The 24,790-nt window shown below is 36.1% G+C and overlaps 1 protein-coding gene across 4 annotated transcripts in view; it reads right to left on the bottom strand.

Annotated features, from left to right (window-relative positions):
* Positions 1 to 4,356: 4,356 nt before the first annotated feature.
* The window catches only part of MINDY2 (MINDY lysine 48 deubiquitinase 2), a 33,368-nt gene continuing 12,934 nt past the window's right edge, over positions 4,357 to 24,790 (bottom strand). Inside the window, exons 4-11 of one of the 4 annotated variants that reach the window (XR_012588941.1) lie at positions 22,117 to 22,275; positions 21,118 to 21,220; positions 20,404 to 20,546; positions 10,930 to 11,103; positions 9,401 to 9,574; positions 7,319 to 7,982; positions 5,350 to 5,371; positions 4,357 to 4,567 (exon numbers count right to left, since the gene is read on the bottom strand). Coding sequence is in view for 2 of the 4 variants with exons in the window: in XM_074599791.1 (XP_074455892.1) it covers positions 7,863 to 7,982; positions 9,401 to 9,574; positions 10,930 to 11,103; positions 20,404 to 20,546; positions 21,118 to 21,220; positions 22,117 to 22,275 (873 nt within the window). In the remaining 2 variants the exon portion in view is untranslated. Of the gene's footprint in view, positions 7,983 to 9,400; positions 9,575 to 10,929; positions 11,104 to 20,403; positions 20,547 to 21,117; positions 21,221 to 22,116; positions 22,276 to 24,790 lie in introns of all 4 variants that reach the window. The other 3 variants (XR_012588940.1, XM_074599791.1, XM_074599792.1) reach the window with 3 other exon arrangements.

Here is a 24,790-nt window from a genome sequence, read left to right as displayed (position 1 = left end):
GCGTGTAAGAAATACAGAAATGCAAGCACACTGCTGTAAACCAAGTGTATGAAATGCAAACACGTAATTATTCTAACTATTCATGATAAAAAAATGCAAATGCTGAATTATAAGTAGTTTAAAAATTCACAAGCAGGTTCATTGGCTCACTGTGTCTGCAGTGGTCTTGAAGACAAGCAGCTACTATACTTTTCCAAGCAAAAGAAGGACTTTATTTCCCCAGCAGTAATTTTTTTCCTGTAGTAAATACAACTCAAGTCTAGCAGGGCTGCAACTGGCCGACCCCCCCCACTGATACTTACTCGCCTCACATGGAGTCTGTCAGTCTGAAGGCCTTCACTAAAACTCAACTGTAAACAAAACTGGTAATTAGTACAAACCAGCTCCTTTCGGCTCTGGTTAATCTGCAATAACAAAAGCCCTAAAATTAAGAGACCAGTTGATGCCCTGACACCAAAACACTGCAGAGAATATGAAGTTCCATTGGAAATGGGCATAAAATGCTGAACAGGTAACATGCTGAAAAGCTAGCAAAATCACAGTTAAATTCAAAACTGAGATTTCCCCCTCCCCCCCTCCCCCCAAAAATGCACAGGATAATCTAACACTAGCTTTCCTCTTAAAAAAAAAAGAAAAAAAAAGTAGAAACAGCATAGATTGAACTTTCTTATTTGGTCTAAGATTTTTCCAAAGCCTAGTCCTGCTCATCAGCTTCCTCTGCACCTTCGGAAGCTCCAGCCGCAGCCAGAACTACGGGTGGGTGTCTCAGTTCTTTCTCCCAGCTCTCTGCGTGCCTGTTGGTAATTAACTATGAAAAATTTAAAATAAATTACGAAATGGCTTGTGTAAGTCTACACTGAAATGCTGTGCTTCTCCTCATGGCTGTACCTGGCAGCATGAAGCTGGACTGGATAGATATTTAATAAAACAAGATTTAGGACAAGCATTAAGTATCGCATTGCTGCTCCGAAAGCTTCAAAGGATCCCAAGAGGCATCCAGCCACCGCTAATTACTGCGGCTGTAAGACAGTTCACAAGAGAATATAGTAAAAGCTCAAAAATGTTGCACTGTTTTGTTTAGAAATAATTCTTGTCCTAATTTTTGTTAAATCCTTCCAGTGAAGTTTCTACAGCATGGGTTTGGTACTGATGGAGCAGTTTGTTAGTTCTAAAAGGTGACTGCAGCATATAAAGCTAAATACACCGTTCTCTTACAAAAATCAAATGTTAAGGTATTTGGGTTTTTAAAAATAATATGTTCCTTATAGACATACTACAAGACAAGAAAAACATTGTGTTAAATCATTACAGTTCTTCAGAAACTTTTATGCATTCTTTAATTTCCCAAGACTGAAAGAGACAGTATCACAAAGAACATTTCAAGGTAGTTTCGAAGTCTGTTAGGAAAGCAGTTATTAGATCTAATTTTCTGTGGTTCTTTCACAGAAAGTACGTGCACTTAAGAGCATGGGCAGGACTAATCAGGCTAGCTTTATTATAGCTGGCACAGATAATAAATTATAACACGGACTTAATCAAAACACACACTTGGAGTTCATACGTTCCATGGAGAAGTCCATCTCGCCCTGTCCTCAGTATGAGAACTGTTGGCATCAGCTGTAGATGGCACAGTGACACCTGGTTAAACGGCATTTGCAGGAAGGGAACAGGGGCACCAGCTGGCAGCGCCTTTCCGCAGCAGCTGGCCAACACAGCCAGTCTTCAAACTCCTGCCCAGTCTCTATTCAGTGAGATGCAACCTCTAACAGCACTAACCTTTTCTTCTATCTGATTTTATGATCTCCATTAACTTTTATAACTTACCATTGCCAAACAGAATGCTTTGGCAATGGTAAAAAGCTTTATTTAGAGTTTTCCTTTAACAGTTGAACAGCTCTTGTGTTTAAAAGCGCCAGAGCTGGTAAATGCGGGTTTGGTCAGGGTTATTTCTGAGTCTGAAGGCAGAAGTGTGAGTTTCTGGGCGCTTGGCAGTGTTCACTGGATTACAGGCATAACCATGAGCTCATCAGCTTCGCAGACTGGACCACATAAGCAAACCTTAAGAAAAACTATTCAATGCAAGTATTAATGACTAGATATGGCCAGTTCGTATAAAGAGAAAAAAAATCTCTGTTTTCCTATTGTTATTTTGGAGCTCCCCAAAACAAGAGATGCCAGACCCAAGGATGTACCCATTACTCAGCTGATTTAAGTTTACTGTCACATTGGTGTTTCTTCTCATTGCAATTTTGACCCTTTCCTTGCATCTGCCAGTGAACCACAACAAAACTCAACGGAAGGTTTCGGACAAAAATACCAGCTTTTTCTGAAACACATTTAGAAGAAATCTTAAAATACTAAACTACATCAGGTGAAATATTCAAGACTGTTTAGCATAATCTGAACTTTGAAACTTACAGCTGAAGTTTTAACTCAAAAAATCTGTGCAAGTTTTACAACTGGCTTCAACAAGAAAAGAGAGGCAGACTCAGTATCACCTTACTCCACCCAGCTCTGATGGAGAACTGAGTTTGTATGAGCTGAAGGCATCATCTCCTGAGACACTGGGAGATCCCATCTCGTGTTTCTGAGTTTCACAATAGGTATCAAGCTGGATGGGGCCTAAACTGAAACTGGACCAGCACTAAAGGACAGTTCTCAAGAGATTAATTAGAAAAATATAGAACTTCCATGAATTTTTGTCCCTGTCCAGGCCCAAGATCTATATACATTTGGCATAGTGTTTGACTCTACCAAACAAGCATGTTTCACTCACTTTTGGCCCCAGCAAGACTGTTCACCACACCACCACCACCGGCTTCCTTCAGTGCAGGACTCAACCAGTGATGGGAGCACTTGCAGTGCCTTATTTCATGTTTCAGCAAGAGATTACATTTACAGAAACAGATGCCTTTATTGTCATCATATTGTTACAACAAATTATTTTGCAAGCATACTGTTTATACTTTTCAGTTCATTTGAATACTGAAACTTATCGGAGTTGTTCCCTATGGATTTCCCAAACCTAACAACATTTTGCTGAGTATTTTCTATGCTGTCCAATAGAGGTAAACATGGGATCCTGACAACTTAAGATAATTAACTAGATAGTTAAAGTTCTCAACCTCAAAAACCAAGGAATTGCTCATTTGAACACATGAAGCTTCTCCATGAGTGCCGGTGATCCTACAAACCAGAAAAGGAACTGCAAGGGCAGTAAAGAACTTCCAGGTTTCAGCAAGTTCTCTAGAGCCAACTCTCCAGGTCAAGAGAGCTCACAGTGAAAGAGCTGACAAAATGACCAAAATAGAACAGCAGACAATTGACATTTAATAACAAAATTTTGAGTTATTAGAGGGTCAGAACAGCCAGTCTTGACCTAGAAGCATTATGAGTGAGGAACAGCACGTACAGGGACAGACACTGCCAACCCACTATGACATAAGTCATTACCTGGGCAAGAAGATCTGGCCACTGCATGCCATGCTACAACTATTCATGTCTAAAATAACAGCAAAATTAAGGACAAATCCCCTAAACAATCTCAAGAGGTGGTGTAGGGACTTTTATGTTCCAGCCTGTCTCCTCCTCGGCATTTCCCTACAGCACTTCTTCCTCATCAGAGCAGATGACAGTTGAGCTTAAATATGTTGCTTTTTTACTGGACAACTGCAAGAACAAGCTGTGAAGCAGCAGCAGCTGTACAGAAACACTATGGAAACAAACATCAAAGAGACTTCTGTGTAAATGGTTTTGTGTGAGACTGCATCAGGTCTTCCTACTCGGAACACCACTGCTGACGGACTAGTGCTGGGATGCTGAAAAAAGAGGAACTGCACGGAGTCACAAGATAATGTGCAAATGGTTCAGTTCTGGCGTGTGACATTCGCTCTCACTGGACTACAGGAACATTTTTCAGTGTCAGATTTTTCTTGTTACTAAGGTCTTGCTATCACAGCATAGATGGAAAAAACGCGAGCATGATATTGCAACCAAACTAAGGCTTGTTAGCTTTGCTCTTCTCTAATATGCTTTCTAATGAGGATACTACATCAATTAACTTGCATTTCCTGAGTCACCTACCATTTAAGGTTACAACCTTAAAAACAGTCTACTTTTATTTAAAATAAATACAGCTCTTAATTCAGTACATTGTATTTAAGGATGTACTTCGTATAAACTTCAGCAATTGACTATGATAAGCATCCTAATGGAAAGAAAGCTGATCTAAGCAATGAGCTAGCTTTGGGTTATAGAGCTACTGTAGCTGCAAAGAAGAAAGGGTCACTTGAAAGTACATCAGCTTCACCTTTTACTCACGTATTTCCTGCTGAATACACCAAAAGATTCAATTTCAAGAACTCAGATTGCCTTTTATTACATACTGGAATTTTCTTTTTCCAAGAACTTGTGTATACAAGTTTGAAGAAACATTTGACAATAACGTGAATTACCAAAGGAATGTTGAGATTGACTGGCAACCCAAGGCAAGTGTACACAGCAGAGCACGTGCTTCACTTTCAGCTCATGTGCCCATGATCCACCAGAAGAACTCTGTGAAGACAAGCTGAACACACTTTATTAGATTAACTAGATGGCTAGCTACAAGGTGTATTTTTCTGCATTGTGTTTCAGTGAATTTTCAGGAATGCTAATTTCATCCTCTGGTGTTAAGAGTCTTCCTTTGTATCTGCTTTGTTGAGTCACAGATTCCATAAAAGTGTCACAAGAAAAGTGTATTTGAGCATTTAAAAAGTGCTTTTTAGAAAAAACATTTATCACTATGGCAGTGCTCAATTTTTGGCTAAATTTTAAGAATACTTGCATTTAGCTTTTTTTTATTTCACAACTACAATGCAACAACAACAAAAAAATATCTATGATTCTGTTTTCTGTGCTAGCTTTTATCTAGTGGAAAACAAGTTCTACTCTACTTTTCTGGACACTTTCAAATATAAATTATGCAGCTATTTGGAGCATGTGCATGCGAAGTTGTATAAACAGATTTAAAGTATAAATCTGTACCCTTTTGCCAGAATAAGACCTTCAAAAAAGAGGCATAGGAATAGTCAGAAAGAGACATAATTTTTCTGGTACTCCATGAATATCTTGTAATATTGTTTTCCAAGCTCACTATTACAGATAAAAGCAATTCTGTTCTGTTTTTTTGATCATCATATAATACCAACTGTGACGGTTGCTTTTGGAATGGTTAGTCACAGTAGGGTATAAATTAAGCTTCCAGATGTGTTTCATTTTGACTATTAACAAGCTCATCTGCTTGTAACTTTTGCCACTACCAAGCTCAACTCGTGCAGAACAATGCCCTAGATTTCAGGAATTCTTTACCTTTTTTCCAAAGCTTCAAGACCTGTAAAGAAAAAAGGATATTAACAGAAAACTGTTTGCATAGCATGCCTGTCATCTCAAATAACCTGAAACCCTTCACTCCTTTATTGAAGGAGAAACTGAATTATCTGGGAGTTCAGACTTCACGATGAGCACTGACATTTAACTCTTCTTCCTTTGTGACCAAATGACAATATTACTGTAACCACAGTATATCAGGTTTCAGGCACTTCTGTCTGAAACTGGAAGTGTTACATGAATTCTTCTAATATGAGCAAGTATCTCAGGCAAAAAGATATACTCAATAGCCACAATGCCTATTCCAGCTAAATTTGTTCAAAAAGGAATTTAAAGTGGCAATACTGTCACTGAAAATAATAAGATAACAAACACTTAGCTCGACATATTTATTTTTCAAGGTCAATAAATAAATGTAAATACACAATTTTGGAAAAATCTTAGTAACAGAATGTTTTTAAACAACATTCTGGCTTAAAGTCTTTGTTATTGACACTATTGGAATATTTTCTGATCTGCTTAAAGTAGGTAAGTCATGTTGGTGATCCTCCATCGCATTAATTTGTTTGAAGAAGTTAGGCTGCTGCAAAGGAAAAAAGATGTCAACCTTTGCCTTGACATAGAAAATTACTTGAACTGCAGACATTAAGTATTAAAATTACTTTTCTGGGCACGACTTCTAGAGAAATTTTTAAATTTACAGTTTGCGTATTAGAGACCTCCTACGGTTCACTACTTCATTATTATAAAAGGGAAATTGTAACAAAAGTGGAAAAAACAAACGACAAAAAGGCATGGAAGAAAAAAGCAATACAAACTGGCCCTTTAGTTAATAAGACATTCTTCCTTTATCTGTCTAATTTTCATTCTAGGTTTGTAACAGATTTATTGACTGCTTCCCATCACTGCAGCAAGTCTGCCTGAAATAATTGTAAAGCAGCTTTTTACCAGTGACACTGTGTTTAGACACCCTCTCTCTTACAGACATTCTCCAAAACCCTGAAACCAGGAATGTCACATTCCACCTGGCCGCCTTAGCGTTCCCAGATTATCGCACTCTAATGCACTTACCCAGGCTTAGAGCATAAATACATAACTTGTCCAGGAGAAGCAGCCTTTTTCAAAAGTATCTACAAATTGCTAAATAGAAATTTTTATCAAAAAGGTTCAGCAAGAAGGTAATTGTTACTGATTTAATGGAAGTGGAGGAGGATTTGTGGTTCCCTCAAAATTCAGCAAGTATTCTTTTTCTGTATTCTATAAATACTACAAGACGCAACATGTTTATTTGGTTCCCATAAATTAGAAAAATCTGGTTTCCAAAAATTCTAAATTAGTGATTTAAAAAACAAAATATTACACCTGACCACCTTGCCAAACAACCTCAGAGAGCAGCCTAGCTTCTCTCCCACCCTTCAGAAGTGTGCTTTTTAAGGATACATCGTTTATAAAACAAACAAAAAAGTGTGTTTTTTAACTACAGTACACCTGCTTAAATATACAAGTGGACATGTTAACGTCATGTTAAAGTTCAAGGTACTTCTGGAAAAAAGGCAGATAGTTAGTTATTTTAACTCTGCATTCTTACATAGAATAATGATTATTATAGACCTTAGTTTCCTCTCATCATTCACCTATCATATGGAGAGGTCAATAAATAAGAACTTATCTGGTCCAGTTTACCTACATGAGAAAAAATACTAAAAGAAAAGGAAGTTACCTATAAAATTACTTGTTTAACCCTGATAATATCTGAGTTGCCATACCCAGTTTGTAATTGCAAGAAAAGCAAACAATAGTCATCTTGCTTATTAATAAATGCCCCGTTTTCTATGACAATTTTTTGTCTTATGCCTATCAAGTCATGTACTCTTGGGGCAAGAAAGCTGGCCAGGAGGTGCAATGATAGCAGTAACACAGTATAAATCTGGGTTCAAAAACCCGAACATACCAGATCCAGAAGCAAAGAAATCTGGACACGTCGAGGAGGCAGTGCCCAGCTGTTATTTGGGCTCTTGTGTCGTGAAGACTATACCCAGCCTAAGATATAGTTTCATACCATGTAAGTAACACAGGATTTTGTTGTGCTAGTGTACAGACTTCAGGAAAAAGTCTTACACAAAACCAATCACCTCCTTTGTTTATAGTAGAAGATAAAATAGCTTACTAACTGATGTGATGATTAATGGATGTCACTATGACACAAAACTTGCCATGATTTGTGTGTTCAGCTACAAGGTGCAGTATTTCTTATGACTAACTCAAAGCACAGCCGCATCCAACTGTGATTTGGAATTCCATCTTGAGCAGCACGCACTATGACTTTGAAGAAAGTCTGTATGATTGTAACAAAGTCACCCATCCTCTCTGGAAACGTGAACAAAATCCATGGGGTAATCAGGCACAGGCGGCATGTAACGGGTTTGTCTTCCTTTTTATTCCTTGTTTTTGCTTCTGAGGACATGCACTTGGCTCCAGACTAAATCCATTTTCTGTTACAAGAGAACACAGCTATTCTTCTCTTTTTCTCTCTCTTTCTCTCGAGGCTCTTTACGTTTGCGTTCATTACTCCCAGATTGTCTTCCACTTGCTGGAGAAGCAGCACCTTGCACCTGCTATGTAGAAAAAAATGAAATGTTGAACAAAACAAACGTTATTGTACATGCAGTCTGAAGTATCACTCTATGTTCAAGTTCACAAACAGAAGTTTAACTATTATGCAAACAGCAGAATTCAGGTTGTGTCTTTCTATATAAATACTCCAGAACTGCCACATAGCTACTTAGGTCTAAAAACCGAAGTCAGTTGAAAATATACGTCAAGTCCTGCGTGTTCCTTCTATTGTGTCCACATATTCAGATCAGTTGTTTTAATAATAAAATTTGGCTTCAAGCATTTTCTGGCACTTCTATATTACTGTACTGAATTTTTTCCTAGTTTCTTTTTTAAGAACATAATCCACATTTCAGAAGTTGCAGAGTGAAAGCGTTAGTTTTGACAGCAGAAGCTAGTGAAGAACTTGTCAAAGGGGTTGCTATACAAAGGCAACTTAAGTTTTGTTAATTCATCACCTATTCCAGCTGTTATCCATTCATAGCTGCAAATGAGCATGCTGTTAAGTCCTGTTAAGCAGGTTCTTCAGTTCTGCCTTTCCACAGCCAGCAGTAGTAAATCTTTATGTGGGAGGTAGCTACTGACAGTTCTATTAAAGCAATAAGCAGTGGACAGAACACAATTTTTAATTGTCAAAATTCTTGTTTCACTCTTAACAAGCACATCAGTTAATGATTCTGAATTGCTCCAGACCATCAAAGATTCAGCCTTCATACAGATGGTTTTTTACATATTTGTAAATAAAAACAGTTTTAAAAGTCTGCAGTGGTTAAGAACTCCTTGAATCCAGAACACTAACTTAAATATTGCCTCTTGCACACACGATTCAGTTATACAGCAGTTTTGTATATCCACGTACATGAAAAACGTTTTCCAAGCATTTTGAATGCAACCGCTTATGGGGATGGGACAGAAAGGTGTACTGTGAGAAACTGTTCGTTTCTTAATTTAAAACAGGACTGAGTAGATTCACGTGGTACCTTAGACTGAAACAACTAAAAATATAAAGCAACAAACTTCTCCAAGAAAAGATATAAAGACAAAACTTTGACTACTATCAAAAAGCCGATTTGAATGCTATTTTGCAAATAATGTAAAATATTAGCTAATACAATCTTTGTAACCTTACCTATTAACTCATCCCATCACTCCCACTTAAACAGTATGAATGAAACCCCAATTTAAATACTTTAAAGCAGGCCTAACCTTCTAAGTGGTAGCAACGGTCGTATCTGCATGCATACTCCAACAATTATAGCGTATTTCTTAAGATTCCTTATTCAACTTGTCACTTGCTGCATAGAGTGTAAATGCCAGTCTTATCAGTCTGAAACATTTACAAATGTAGATGTGTCTATGTAACTATTAAGTTAATCCTCACTCAAATTCATGACCGTATTTTGTAATAATGCTTTCTTACCTGGACCTGAGCAGCTGCTTGTTCTTGCTCCTGATAGTACTGGGAAGCTCTCCTGTCCTCCTCCTCCTGGAGCTTCTTCGCTAGCTCTAGGTCACTGATTCCTTCTGGGATCTGCTCCCAGTTAATTTCTTGATTCTGCTGCTCTTGTTGTAGAGACAATGCCATCAGATAATCCTAAACAGTAAACTTATTTATTAATGCTCTTTCACACGGAAAAGAGCCAAGTCATATCAAGGGATTTTTCCAGCATGTGCAGCTACACAGTACCACCACTTTTCTCCCAGCCTCAGCTTCAAACACATTTGCTTCACGGAAAACAGGAATTTGTTTCAGTACCTGTTCATAACCTGAGCTGCAGAAAGGCTGAAAACAGCTACTTAACACTTCTCCTGTCACAGTGCCTAGTCACAGCATATAAAACACAAAAGCTAATTATAAACATAAAAGCAATTATTTTTTTTAAATTCCATTACTCGGACAGCAGCAAAAGACAGACAGTATCAGCTCATACCAGTTCTAGGGAGAAGTAAAGATTTTGAAGCTGTCTCTTTGTAATTTGCTGTTTCTAGTTAACACTGATTCTGCTTGATAGAGTATCTGTCCCTGCTCTACTAAATAGTGCTAAGAGTACATCAGTAAGCAACACTAACTCCTAAACAGAGGAGAAAATATTCAAAAGGTAGTTTTGGATATATCCAGACAGCAACTCAAGATATTACTACCCCATTATCTCTGCCAGATTATTTATTCTACAAGAGATACAGTGCTTCAATTTATTCAAAAGCATCTGCTTATTCATTTCTTTCCTATTATTCAAACAACATTAACGATGAATACTATAAAGATAACTTATTTCGCTCGTTCAGAATATCAGATTTCCAAGGGGCCTGGTCTTGCTATGTGCTTAGGCGTTAACTGCTACATGCAAGTCCTGACTCGGACACATTTTCTGGAAACTATTACATATAGTTAAGAATAACAAATAATCATCGTCACACACAGTCTGCTATGGTTTTTGTCCTACATTTAGCAGGGTGGGCATCAGAAGGCAAAGCTCAGTTGTGACAGTATTAATGAGCTGAAATGAATTTGTTACAGGGGCAGAAGTTTCAGAGGGCTGTTTGTTTCCATAGACAAGGCAGATGTGACATTTCACCTAAGTTCTTTGCAGAAGTGGATTCTGAGGGGTTAAAATCTGATTTTCCAAACTATTCCCGATTGGTCTTATTCTGCCTTCCTTGAAGTTACACTAATACTTCAAAGTAGCACTTTTGAGAACCCCAACCTAAGTATCTACAGATTTTTAATTTTTTTTTTTTTATAGTCCCATATATGCATAGAATCATAGAATAGTTTGGGTTGGAAGGGACCTTTAAAGGTCATCTAGTCCAACCCCCCTGCAATGAGCAGGGACACTATACATAGATATGACTAAAAATTAGTACTAATTGTTATATATAGTCACCAGCAAACTTGCGACACAATAAAAGTCACAAGAAAAATACAACAGAAAAGCAGAAATCCAGTACTTGATCTATTTGATCCTGCTGCCCTCTGTAGACAGTTTCAGGGTCTGACGGAGGCCGTAGGTGGAATTCAGAATCACAGAAGTTTCCATCGCCGTCCACATTGTGTAAGCTTTCCCAGACAACTTTCTCTTCTGTAAGAAAGCCCTGGTCTGTCACCAGCAGGTAAAGCTGACCCTATGCAGAAGAATAAAGAAAACCTGTAAAACTAAAAAAAATATTTTTTACAATCTGATATAATTAGCAGAAATAATCAGCTAATGCAACTGTTGCATTCCAGTAAAACATTCATTTAGATTTTTTAGCAAGTTTAAAATTCAAATGAATCGGTATACATCATTAAACCACCACAAACTAGTAGTGATTGCTAAATTAACAGCCACGTTTAATTTCTGTATTACATCTTGTAATTTTTTCATGATTAACGAAAGTTCATACTGACTAAAAATTAATATAAAACATGAATATGTACCTTGATAATTCTTCGGAAACACACCTAGGAAGCATAGTTCAAGAATGGCAATGTAAATTTTAAATCCCAGGACAAATGACATTAAATTCCAAAGGCAAGATCTGGAGACAAGGGGATCTTTCCAAACAATCCAAGAGGCATTACCTCAAAATGACCACATCTTAGACTTTGAGGTTGAATTCAATTGAAAAAATAAAAATAAAACGCCCAACAAAATAAGATTCTTACTATCGCTTGTCACCAATAACTGATTTGGTTGCATTTCAGCCTTTTTACAGTTACACAAGGCCACATTTCTCAATTTCAAACTCTGAAATTATAAAACTGGCTGGTCTGGGAGTGAAAGAGACAATCCTAACAAGTACAGAAGCCAAGGTACAGGAAGGATGAAATGCAAGCTTAGGCTGAAGGAATGGGAGAGGAGCTGAAATCAAAGGGAAATCACGTAAAAGGACATGGTGCTGCATGACTGAGGGACAGCAAAGCAGCACAGAAATCCATGTTTAAATTTCACGTTAAATTAGATTTTAATCTTATCCTACCCTTTTAGAATTATACTCCAAGGCAAGAATGTTATTACTGACCATACAGCACATTAAGACTGAAGCTTCCGTTAGTATTACTGAACGTACCAGACCAAGATATTCAATGCAAAACTTGTTGCAGTGTTCTAGCTGTAAAAATCAAAGCAGTTTATTGTGACATCCACGAAAATTTGCTATTTGTAGTACAGCAGCACACAAAGGGTTCTCAAAGATGACTGTGCTAAAGATGTACCAAAACACAACAGGCAGCTCCTATTCTAATGATTTAATAGGCTGAGCAGGCAAAAAATGAAAACATCGCCCCTATTCAACAAGTACCGAGCTAGCTTACTGATTTCTCTTCAGTCATTAAAAGACTGTCTATAAGAGATGCAGAAATTAAAATCAGATCTCGTCAATCCTACTCAGTTTACAGCCATCCTTTCTGCGGCTGGTAGGTCATACAACATAACAAAAACATTATTTGAAAATTCACGTGTGGCGATTGTTTTAATATTCCCTAATACCACAATATGCACTTATACAAAAAGCCAAACAGAACAGATAAAAAACCCACAAAGGACACTACTGTATGTTCAAGCTTTGGAATGGCAGTTACCCCAGCACAGGTGGGCTCACAGACATAAATACAATTGCCAGCAACAAGCCTGATCACGTAACATGATCTAAGGAATCATCTTTCCCTCAGAAGCCATGTGAAAACTGAACGCTACTTTTGATGCTTAAAAATCACCCAAAGAAAATAAAAGGAAAAAATGTCACATTTCCAATTTGCACAGAATACCTATTTTACAGCATCTTATATATAAGAAGTCTTTAAAAAAAATAAAAATCAAATAACAATCTTTAAGGTAAGTGTATTTGAACGTTTTAAATTTTACTTAGATTCAAACAAAACCTAAAAAGAAAAAAGCGAGTGTCAAGTTTCCCTCTATTATGCCATACATTTTGAGTTACTTTTTAAACAGCTCATAAGCAGTGTAGCTTAATAATAATACTGAAATAGGGAAATGTTAATGCTTTCATAATCTCTCAGCTACTGTAAACTGAACTTTTCACACACAAATATTAAATCATACCATTACCTTTATGGGATTAGAATCTAGTATCTGTCATTCAAAGATATTTTAAAGCTAACATTGTTTGAAATAGAGAATGGTTTCAATCTCAAATAAAATTCACATTCTTACTTTCTGTTTTTAAGACTTCCTCAGCTGAACTATACCTGAACACTGATTTAAAAAATGTCATCTCGGAGTAAATTAAAAAAGAAAACATTTTAATACAGCTCCCTGAGGAAAGGCAATAAACTGCATTACGTATCGCCATATTACCTAAACAATACAATTCCAATACCAATTGCATAGTTTAAAACCATGCTGTTTCACTTAAGCAAAACCTAGCAAACCAACACACACAGGCTCCCTAGTACTTGTGAAGAGACGGAGTTCCTTTTCCCTTTAGTGGAAGAACAACAGGAAAGCACAGATCAGAGATCCAAAGTCATCTCTCTCTCTGTTTTTTATCAAGTGCTCTGATGTCTACTTCACATTAGTATAATTTAATGGAATTTCTCAAAAAACTCAAACAGATTCCAGAGGACTCTCATAATATTGCTAATATTCATGTAACTTTTGGTAATAATTGGACAACTTCCAGTTTCACTCAGTGCAACACACAAGGAGGGAAGGGGAAAGAGGGCTCACAGTGACAGAACCAGTAAGAACTATTAAGTGTAGAAACATTTATTTACACTGAACTAAAAAAAATACGACGGAAGCTTTAAAAAAGGTAAAAAACAGAATGTGTTTTTTACTTAATAGATCATGGTCCTGATTGTGCATTTCCTTTCTAACCAGGGTTAAAGCTAGAACAGGATGATCAGCACACTAAGGTCATGCAATTAAGCTAACAAATGTACCTAAGTATGGTTTTCAAGTACACCTTGCCCAGAACAATATCATACTCTACAAAATAAATGTATTTCTACCTTCATAAAACCTTAACTGGCCATTTCTAAAGTATAACCGGCTTATCTTTTAGGTTAATTTTTAAATGTATTTTTTTTTAAACAAATACAGTATCTCATGGGTTAACGCTGCTCCCCAAAATACTAGCAGATAATATACAGCAAGAATATCTACTAGTAACTGTTATCAATAGGGAATAAAACAATGAAAGAAAGTCTTGAGTGCATAACTGTTAAGGTAAACCGTGCCTACAATAAAGTTATGAATAATTATTTACCCTGAGAATCAATATCCCGATATTGTAGACCAATGCCAAGATTTTATAATTTCACATACAAAAAGCTTGAAATAAAGTTAAGGATAAAAGCAAGATTATTCTCCTGAAGAACGATCTCTCAGTCTTCTGCTTTGCACAAAAACCCCCTCTCTGAAAGGCAGAGATGTAGGCTGCAGGTGATGCTACTGGTTACAAGACCTCATTTCCTGGGTTAATTTCATGACCAGATTAAGTAATTAAAATTAATGCTTTTGAACTGCTTGTTCTGTTGCCAATTACCAAGTTTCCAGCAGTTTAGAAAACTGAAAAGGAAAAACAAACACCTGCCCAACAGCTTCATAAAGTAAAGACAAACATTTTAAAAGCCTTATCCTTTGAAGTCTACGTAAGTGTTCTCTTGGACTTCTTGATCAGACCCCTTGATTTTTATGAAGGTGTTTTATTTTGACATGAACAAGTACTATTATTTTGAGATTAGTCTAATCTATCTGAATGTTTTAACTGTTAGAGAAAATTAAGAATTTTTTAAAAAAGCATATACCATTTGATTCAGAGTAACCCCCAGAATTAAAAGTATACACTTACTAAGAAATGAAACAATATTTAAATGTATTTTTAAGAAGTTATATACATCGCCTCTACTATGTCAAACTCAAGACATCATCTTAAAATCCCAAGGAAAAAGTGCAGTTATTGCTATGAGGTATACTTTGTATTTGAAGAAAAGTCTATGCTGACTTCTGAAACAGAAACCTAACATTTATAAAATAGAAAAGACAGTTGCAACACACAGACAGAAGTCCAAACAGATGAGCATCTTGTTACTCTTCAGTAAAGAAAATAGGTTGTATTACAGTCACATCCGTGGGAAAAACCAACTGAACTAACGTATTCTTACCAAACTGATCCCCTCTTTACAGTCCTGTTTTTCCTTGATCTAGGGAATTATCATTTGATGTATTTATTATCTGTGCAATGAAAAGCAAAGGCAAAAAAAAACCCCAACAAACAAACAACATCTTTAACTGCTGAAAATGATTACTGTATAATAACATGAGCCAAGACTACTAATATGCAATTAAAGGGACAGGAAGTAGAATAAGCGACTACTTTAGAAACCACTGAAGTCTTTAGATGAAAATTACTTCAAAACTTTTCATAGTAGTTTCTGAAAAAAAAAATCTCTGCCACCATTCTTCTACTATTGTTACTTTACTCGTCAACTTCAGCGATTTTAAAGTGAATGCTGCTTCTAAACTGGAAAAATTAGTACTGAATGAGCCCTTTCCATTTAACTCTTATTCCCAGAGTCAGGAATTTGGAAGATACATAAAAATGGCACAATAGTTACTGGCCCGAAGATTAACTTTGAGAAGTGTCCATATATTGAATTGAACTCGAATATGTCAAGACAGCAACAAATATTTCCAAATACAATGAACTAAAAACGTTTTCCCCCTTTTGCTTTTTCTCTTGTTCGTAAGTCAAATACCCTTTTAAAAATAATAAAGTTTCAAAAGTGTTCTAATACAACTTCTCACTATTACTGTCCATCTCAAAGCCCAAAGTATTATCTTCATCTCCATAACTACTGTAGAAATGCCTTTTAAATATCTGCTAGCAGAGACTTAATAGGCTTTTGCCTACAGTATATAGAACCACACTGATACTTCCCTAATCTATAGCAGGTATTCATAATGTTGCTGTATGTTCATAACCATTCCACTTCTGGTCTTGAAAGAAGCATTTAAGAGAAAAAAAAAGCGCACATGCTTGTGAGGAGTCACTCCAGTTCTACTTATAAATTCCTTTACTATCCATGAAAAAAAAAAAAAAAAGAAATAAAAAGATACCCTGAAGTCAATAGAGACACTGGTCACAAAGTGTCACAAAGACACGTGAGTAGATTAACCAGTCTAACAATCTTACTAGTTGGGCACTAGTATGCCCAATGTTTCCAAGGAGTTCTTGCCACTATGCAACAGCAGCCTATGAAAACATTTTCAAAGCAAAGAGACAGGGATTCAGAATACTGTTTATTCACGCTTTCACATAACTCATTTCAGTAAAACAGCCCTCTAATACAAGCAATCCAAAAGCAAGGTGAAGATCCTTTGATCTGACAATGGAAGGCCACTCTAAACTCAGCATAATTGGGTAAAGTGTTGTCAGTGTTAGTAAATCTTCTATTTTTAAACTGACACTATGTGGCAAATAATAAATACTGCAAACTCTTTGTAATAAAGACTTAAAAACCAGGTAGTTCAAGTTATACACACAAAGGATGTTATCAATCTCCATGTCTCCAATTTCCACTCTAAAATATCCACAAGATTATCCCTTATTAATGAATGACAGGTCATTCATGAATGACACAGAATCATTATGGTTGGAAGAGACCTTTGAGATCAACCAGTCCAACTAGCAACCCAGCACTGCCAAGTTACTACTAAACCATGTCCCTCAGCACTGCTACATAATATATTTAAAAAGTGAAAATATCTATTGTCTCTAAAACAAGCTCACCAGATGGAATGTGGGAAGAACTCCAATACAACTTAAAAAATTAAATCTGCTCAACAAAGCACCACAAATATTAAAAATGGCTCAATCACAATCATGTAATTGTTGCACGGCAGCAATATACTGCAGAATTCAGGCTATTTGCATTTGTCTGCTTTATTAGAAGAACTGGTATATTGCACTTTAAAATGTCTCCAATTTATGAATTTTGCTCTTTGAATTATTTCAGTATCACCAAGTATTTATTTTTCTTAAATTACTCACACCTGCTCCTCAACTGTAAAGCTGATTCTAGAAAAGATAAACATATAAGAATTTGGAACAGGTTTCTGTATTTCCTTTGAAAAAGCTTAGCGATCTGTTTTGAGGGTTTTTTTGGGGGGAGAGGAGGGTTTGGGGTTGTTTTTTTGGTTTTGTTTTTTGGTATTTTTTTTTTCCTCCAGTAATTGCAGTTAAGATCAACCTACATTCTACTTTCTTTGAAATACAACATACTGAAATCCAAGTCCTTTCACTAAAGTATCGGCCCTCAAAAAACCCCACTGAACTTCACAAATGTCCCCAGTGTACAAGTCACTGTATCAGCTGTAAGTAAAAGCTTCCAAATAGAAGTTTAAGTATTGGCTTCATTATAATGATACTTAAACAGCCTAATGTACCTAAGGGATTTTCATTATAAATTCTTGCTAATTATTCAAAGCGAAAATGTTTCTAAAAATACACAAGTTTTATTATACATATCCAACTTTTATTATATGTTTAATTCCCTTTTGTTTAACTTCATAACGGTTTTGTTTGTATGTTTCCATTTATTGGTTTGTAGGGGGGAGAGGGAAGGGCAATATTAGAGAAAGACAAACAAATTGCATAATTCTTGCCCTAAAAGTTCTACACCTTCATTTTTTCTGGCATACATTCTGTCTTCAGTTTTCCTAGTTGATGGACTTTTCTCCAGAGTCCAGCTACTGTGACTACGGCTCAAACTGTGAAGTAAAAGAAACTCCATCATAAATCTGCACAGCTAGCATTAAACCTGGTAACAGGAAAGAGAAAAGCAGTTGAAAAATCTCAGCTCTGCGACAACAATGCATTAGGCACTCTTGTATGAGTGTCCTGGAGGTCCACAGATTTTTGGATAGCTAATCTTGGCTAGAAGTCCAAGACAAGCCTATTTCTGACTTCCTTGCTAGCAAAGACTACCTAGGCGTACAGCTATTGCAAATAGCTAGGTAGGATAGAAACAGACAGAAAGGTTACTACTGACTTTTAAAAATAAATTACTAAAGAATTTCTGTCTTTATTGAAAGTATTTCTTAAGATGTCAAATTCTGTAGTGTACCACTCACCAGAAATCCAAGGCAAAATGAACACCGCTGTTTAAAGGTGACAACCCCAGGCACTAGAAGCCTGTAGATAACATGGAAACACCAGCTGCAAGTGAGGTCACCATGACTATGAAACACAAGAATAATGGTCCATATTCCAAAACTTAGCATTTCAGAAGTCTAAGACTTCTCAAAAAGGACAAGATTTAAACCATAGTGACTCAGAAGCACTAAAGCTTCAATACACAACTAACAAATAATACTATTCTTCTAATATTTTGATTTAGTATTTCTTAGGACTTAGATTTAGTTCTTACACTTAAAATTCAGCCACAGATTTTTATTCACTGCTTTAGCCTATTCTGAATTATTAATATTGGTTAAGGATATTTAACTCATTTAAGTATTGCATTTTATTTCTTTAAGGAAAAAGGATCTCAACTGAGAAGTATATGTTTACAAGTATGAAGGTGATAAAGCACTGACAAACACGCACCAGGTTTTGGCCTTTAATCTAACACTGGGCTGCAGAAGATGACAAGCAGTCTCCATTCTACAAATAAAATCCCGTATTTACAATTCATAAGGTCAAAGTGATACTCATTGACTGTATTTAGTACAAAGAATACTTTATATTTTAAAATAATAGTACAAAAATGAATAATTTCCAGGAGGATTTAAGTGTTTTATCTGGAATATCCCTTAAAGTAAAAAAGGTTTCTTGCACCTCTAGGTACTATTTGTACCGAGAAAGTACATCTGTACTTCCTAGTATTTTTCTTTTTAAAACAAAATTGTTTTGAGGTTGAGGTTTTTTCCATAATGAAAGCAACCATAAAACAATGTGCAGGCTTGCATGACAAACTACTACCAACTATTGCAAGAGCTAAATTTAGAAAAATAGAGAGAAACAAAACTATACCTCTTAAAACTGTGACATAAATGAGCTTCATCAGGAAATATAACCATTATAGTTTTGACCATAAACAAATATATCCCATAGGTTTTTGGTTTGCTTTTTGTTTTTTTAAAATGGAGGAAGGGAGAATGGAGAAAGATCCTTTTATCTGTCCTACTGCTTTAAAAGAGTATCAATGTACATAGATTTAAAACAAATCTTAGATGTGCTCCAAGAAGCTATTAGAAAACCAAATGTGTTACCTGTTTGTAGAGTTAATCATTATTTATCAGGACTACTCAGAACTTTAGCTCAGCTTATACATAGTTATTCAAAACGCCAAAGACAAGCATTGACAGTCAAGATTAACAGACAGAGGAAGAAAAAAGGCCTAGTACTGCCAAATGGAAAAGTCAGTGTCATCCACATGAGGTACAGGATGTTACCATATAGCGGTTCTTTAACATTTTTGTATGTTACACCTTTTTTTTTTTTGCATTTATTACCATTATTAATAAATGCAAGTGTACATGAAATTAAAGTCTTATTTAATAAGAGATAACCAAAATATAAATTCAAGAGTTCTATACAAAGGTAAAAACTCATATGTATGTTTGAGAGAAGCGTCTAAGTCTAAGTACTATTTGACATTGCAAACCAATGAAAAGTTTACTTCAAAATGTTCACTTTTATCACTGAAAAGAAGGGAAAGATTAAATCTTAGGAGACAACTTGACCGTGCCACCCCCTTCTACCCAAGTCAAAAACATAAAAATACACTATCATCTTAGTGAAGGCAAAGATGTTCCATAAACAACTGTAAACTTGCCAAGCCAGATTCTCCATTCCATGGAGGAAGGAGTCCCAGAAGCATTAACCAAGTTGTCATTTGCTTTCATATCCTGGCATACTCCTTTCAAATTCTCACCATTTTGCTTCCCCAGTTTCAGATTTTAAAAAAAAAAAAAAAGCTCTTCCCTAACAAAGGGAACCAATATTGTAGCTCATCTCAACTTCTTATGCTTGGTATTTTGAACACCATGATGGAGCTACTTATGTACCAGCCCAAACATTAAAAAAAAAGTTTTTATATCCTCATAAACAAGAAATTAAATAAATTCATGAAGCTGATCATTGCCAATCACAAACTGCAAGTAAATTTGAGCCATGTAAAAAATGTAAGAAATGTATGTCATTATACATAACCACGAAAGGAGTTAACACAGGGAGTAAAGTGAACATAAAGAGAAGAGCTACAAGAAGTTTTAAACTGATAATGCATCCTGATATCTAAAACACAATAATTCACAAGTAACATTTGCTACAGACCTTACATTCACCATAAGCCATACTTGCATACAACAAAAAAAATGGAATTTATTTCTCTTTCAAGACAAGGGAAAAACAAGATTTAATTTGAAACAAGAACACAAAGTGCAACAGTAAAGACAAAAATGTTGAATATACCTTGTATTTGGTCATGGTGCTAAAATGGTTGTTCCTGAAGAACACACAAAGCTCTCCCTCCTGGACAGCCGAAGTCAACTCGCACAGTCCATGGTATGTCAACTGTGTAGCTGTATTATTTAGAAATTGCTCAGCCACAAATCCTACAAAAGCAACACATACTGTTATATGTGTCTATTACATACTTCCTAATATATAAGATCTGGTTACAACAGTAATATTTTCCCCTATCTCCTTCCTACTAAGATGCCTCCGTATTGCCATAAATCTAAGGGAACGCATCCAGAGACGGGAAAATGTTGAAAAGAGTTGAAAGTTCTAAATTTTCTCACATTCAGAAATGCTATATCGGTTTCTACTACTACTGATTTTTTCCTTGTCATCGTGTAGTGTATAATTCATATTCTAATTGTAAGAGATAATACATAGCCAAGTTGAAATCTGAATGCTGCCCACAATACCTTTTCATAAGAGTTCTCTCCAGCTTTTTCAAAGTATATTTAATAGATCAAGAGAACGAGGCTGATCCTTGGTTTCGAAACTGCCCCAGAGAAGTTTAGAAGACAAGCACAGTGCTGTCTGCCTGCCCAGGAGAAGTTCAACAGACAGAACGCAGCTCTTCACACTTGTAGCTCTACATACCCACACACAAAACATGTAACTAAGACTTGATAGGGTAGATTGATAAAGCATAGAAAAAAAAAAGTTACCCACCTTCACTAACCAGTTCACTGTTGTCTGACTGTTTACAAGAAATTATCTTCTCCACCAGCTGATTGTAACTGCAGTTACCAACTGCTTTTACTATGTCAGCAACCTGGAGCAGGAAGGAACAGCATATAAAACAGAGAAGTTGCCTTTGTGAGGAATAGAACACAACAGTAAGCCTATGGCTGTTATTCATATCAAAGTAAGAAGAGTTTTGAGAAAGAGAGGACATTATCCCCCTAAAAATACTAGGCCGAAAAGTTTTATCCCAGACCGTTACACATTTTGCTGTCTCAGATCCCATTTTAAATCCTTAAGTTAACAGTTAACATCAAAAGCTGTTGCTAAAGTGGACAGAGAAGAGAATGGGGCATCAGCCAGCTCAGTTGGGCCGGGGAAAGCCCAAGGGGATAAGAGAACAGCAGCTCTCACGAACAAGGCATGAAAAGAAAAAACCTGAGGCAGATTATTCCAGCCAAACTCACCAGTTTCACCCTAAGTAAACAGTACCGGTTTACTGTTTATTAAATAATATAATTAAAACCAAATTATATGTTTGTTAAAGATGCAGTTCTCTAATTGGTTCTAACATCTTCAGTTCTCAAAAGCAGTGACTAGCAAATCAGAATTAAAGAAAGGAGGAAAGTAACCTTGCATTCCTTCCAAGTGTTCCCTAACAAGCTTTCAAAAAACAATGACTGGACGCCGTATCTGGCAGCCTCCTACCTCCCTCAGAAAAATTTTCATTTACAGTCATGAATTCAGCACAGAAGGTCTTGAAAGTTAGCTTGATTATAGACCTAATCTCTGCAGAGTTACCACACTAAAAAACACGTACAGTTTGTATTCACTCCTCTCTGAAGAAAATCCAATTTTTCTGACTAGATTTGAAAAATCCATTACCATAATCATTGACTTCAGCTAAAATTCTGAAACATCTCCCCTTCCCCCAGTAAAATTCAGAATAATTTATATTCTATTTGAATTACTGAAAAAAATATTTACCTGAGGGTCCACTAACCATCCATGGTACAAAGGGATATCGAGAAGATCAAACACTATGCATTCAGGTGTATATTCAAATACTCGTACACCTGTAAACTTCACATTGACATCCAGACCCGTCTGTAACTTATGTAGAATCGCCATTGCATCGCTCATATTCTGACAGCAGAAAGAAGAAAAAACAGATGACCAAATAGAGCTTTGTACACTTGGTGGTTACCACTGTAACCCTTCATCATTTATCACTCATCAATTCAACATTTAAAAAAAAATTACAAAAGGGGAAATTAGCTAAAAAACTGTTTCAATGCATACTCACATTATTCATTCTCATTGTGCCAGAAGAGATCTGCAAAATAAGAACTCTCCCTCCAATCAACTGGATCTGACTGTTTCTTCTTCTATACTCATAAGCTGCTTTTAGGCAGCTCCTATTTCTTTTAGCTCTACTCCCCCTAGCCACAAGCCAGATGGCTGCAAGAAGCACTGGATTATAAGGGAATTGCTACGGGACACTCCTGAGGTTTATTTTCCCCTTTTAGGTCCTGCGTTATGGGTCAGGCTGCAGTACTTGCCACCACATAATGAATAAACAAAACAAACAGATCTATGCAGATCTACCTGCCAACTCCAATTTGGGGGTTCAGTACTTGAAGTAGTGAACAACAATAAAGAATTTCATTTTTTTTTTCCATAAAAAAAAATTTTGCTATCTTATTTTGGGCATACCTTTAAATGGCCTGTAGATTCTACTGTGGAAACAAGTCATGAGTAGTAGTGATCCCAATGGAATCCTAAGGGGATCACATTATGAAGATCCAATCACACAAAGCAAAGTTAAGCCAAAGATGAAGTGCTTTGTGAAACAGCTCTCTTGAACCAACAGACAAGTAAGTTTCTTGGCATGCAGGAAAAAGATTTTTCCACCAAGTGAGGAGAATCCACAAAGAGTATGATCAGAAAGCATTTGCAAAAGATTCAGGGAAACTGAGGTGCTTGTTTGTTTGTTGTTTCTTTGGGGTTTTGTTGTTGGGTTTTGGCTTAGTTTTGCAATATTCTGTTGCCTAAGAGGAATTCAGAATTGCAACAATGGGGAAAAAAGCATGACAACAGAAATACAGATTGGAAAGGAGATGGAGACAGAAAAGATTCACAAGCTAAAACCACTGATTGTTAGAGACAGTTACCTTTGTGGAGTCTTTTAATAATAAGACAGTTAATGGCAAGAACCACAATTAATAGAGTCAACAAGGGAAGACAAAAAACTGCGAATAAGGATGACTGACTAAAGGATGAATAGTAGGAAAACTACTGAGAAGCTAGGTAGGCTAGCAAGGCATAAGTGGGGTACACAGCAATGAATTATTTTATCAAATTAAAAGCAACTTGCTGAAATGCAGGAAAATTACAAGTAACTGGACCCATTAAACAATAATAACAATAAACAATAACATAACCACTACATTAAATTGAACATTCAGTTCTGCAGCACATTAATGGATACATTGACAGAGCTGAATGCCAACACAAGCCTGTATATTAGAATGTAAGGTAGACCTTAGGATTTTTAAGAAGTCAGTTTAAGAAAACAGTCTATGCACCTTGAAACTTGGTATTGTAAAGAATGTACCGATTAAAACATACAACACTCACTAAGTAAACATGCTAAGTGAAGTAGCTACATCATTCAATATTTCATGATCCAATTCTAAGCACAGTTTTGCATCTGTTGGAAAGATGAATGTTAACTAGATCTTGGAAGACATTTTAGCTATCTTTCAGCATGCAACAGAATTCTAAAACACAACTTGTATGTAAAAATTGTGTAAGCAGACATACATATATAGAATAGTCTTGCCTACAGATCTTTGCACAACACCTTACATGTGCAACAGCATGGTTTTATTACAACATATAGCAAAAATTTCATGTTCACCAACCTCAGCATTTTAGCCAAAGCAATTAAGCTACTCCTCTTACTGGTATGCAAGTTTAAGCATACTTTTTTTCTTAATAAAAAAGCAGTAGAACAATAAGCTTGTTCCTACTTCGAGTAATTTCAGTTTAGATCCAACTTCTGAAAACTCCTAAAGTGAGTTGATAAACAGACATACTTCCTTGTTACTAAGCAGGTTTAAACTCTCAGAAGAGTTGAAGCTTACACAGAAAAGCTTATAAACCACTTGACAGAGCATAGCTATAAAACACTGTCTGACCATTATCCAGTACCTACACTTGAGAGCAGCTGCTATGAATGAGAGAGTTACTGCTTGTAGCCCTTTAACTGCACTGTTGCGTGAAGTTTTTATTACCAGGAAGGTAACAGCTCCCACTACTTTACTACATGTTGCTTCATCCATTTGACAATTTTGCCATGTCACAAGATGTAGAATTTAGCGAGATTTTGTAAGTAATTCTCAAGATGTGGCTCAGACTTTTTTATTTTTTTAAAGTTTTTATCCTTATAATAGCAAACCAAACCGCCTTACTTAAGAAGTTAATTTCATTAATAGGGACCAGACATCAAGTATGAAAACCTATCCAGAGGTGTTCTGGAAGAAATAATGCTATACTGTTACTCCGTTAAATGAATAGGAAGAAAGCCTATAGCAATTCACAATTCAGATCCATCCACAAATTCAGATCATACATCTACAGACTTTAGTGGCATTTA

This window comes from Larus michahellis, chromosome 9 (genome assembly GCF_964199755.1).
Source record: "Larus michahellis chromosome 9, bLarMic1.1, whole genome shotgun sequence".
NCBI lineage: Eukaryota > Metazoa > Chordata > Aves > Charadriiformes > Laridae > Larus > Larus michahellis.
The sequence above is the reverse complement of the archived record's forward strand: the minus strand, read 5'-3'. Positions and strand labels throughout refer to the sequence as shown.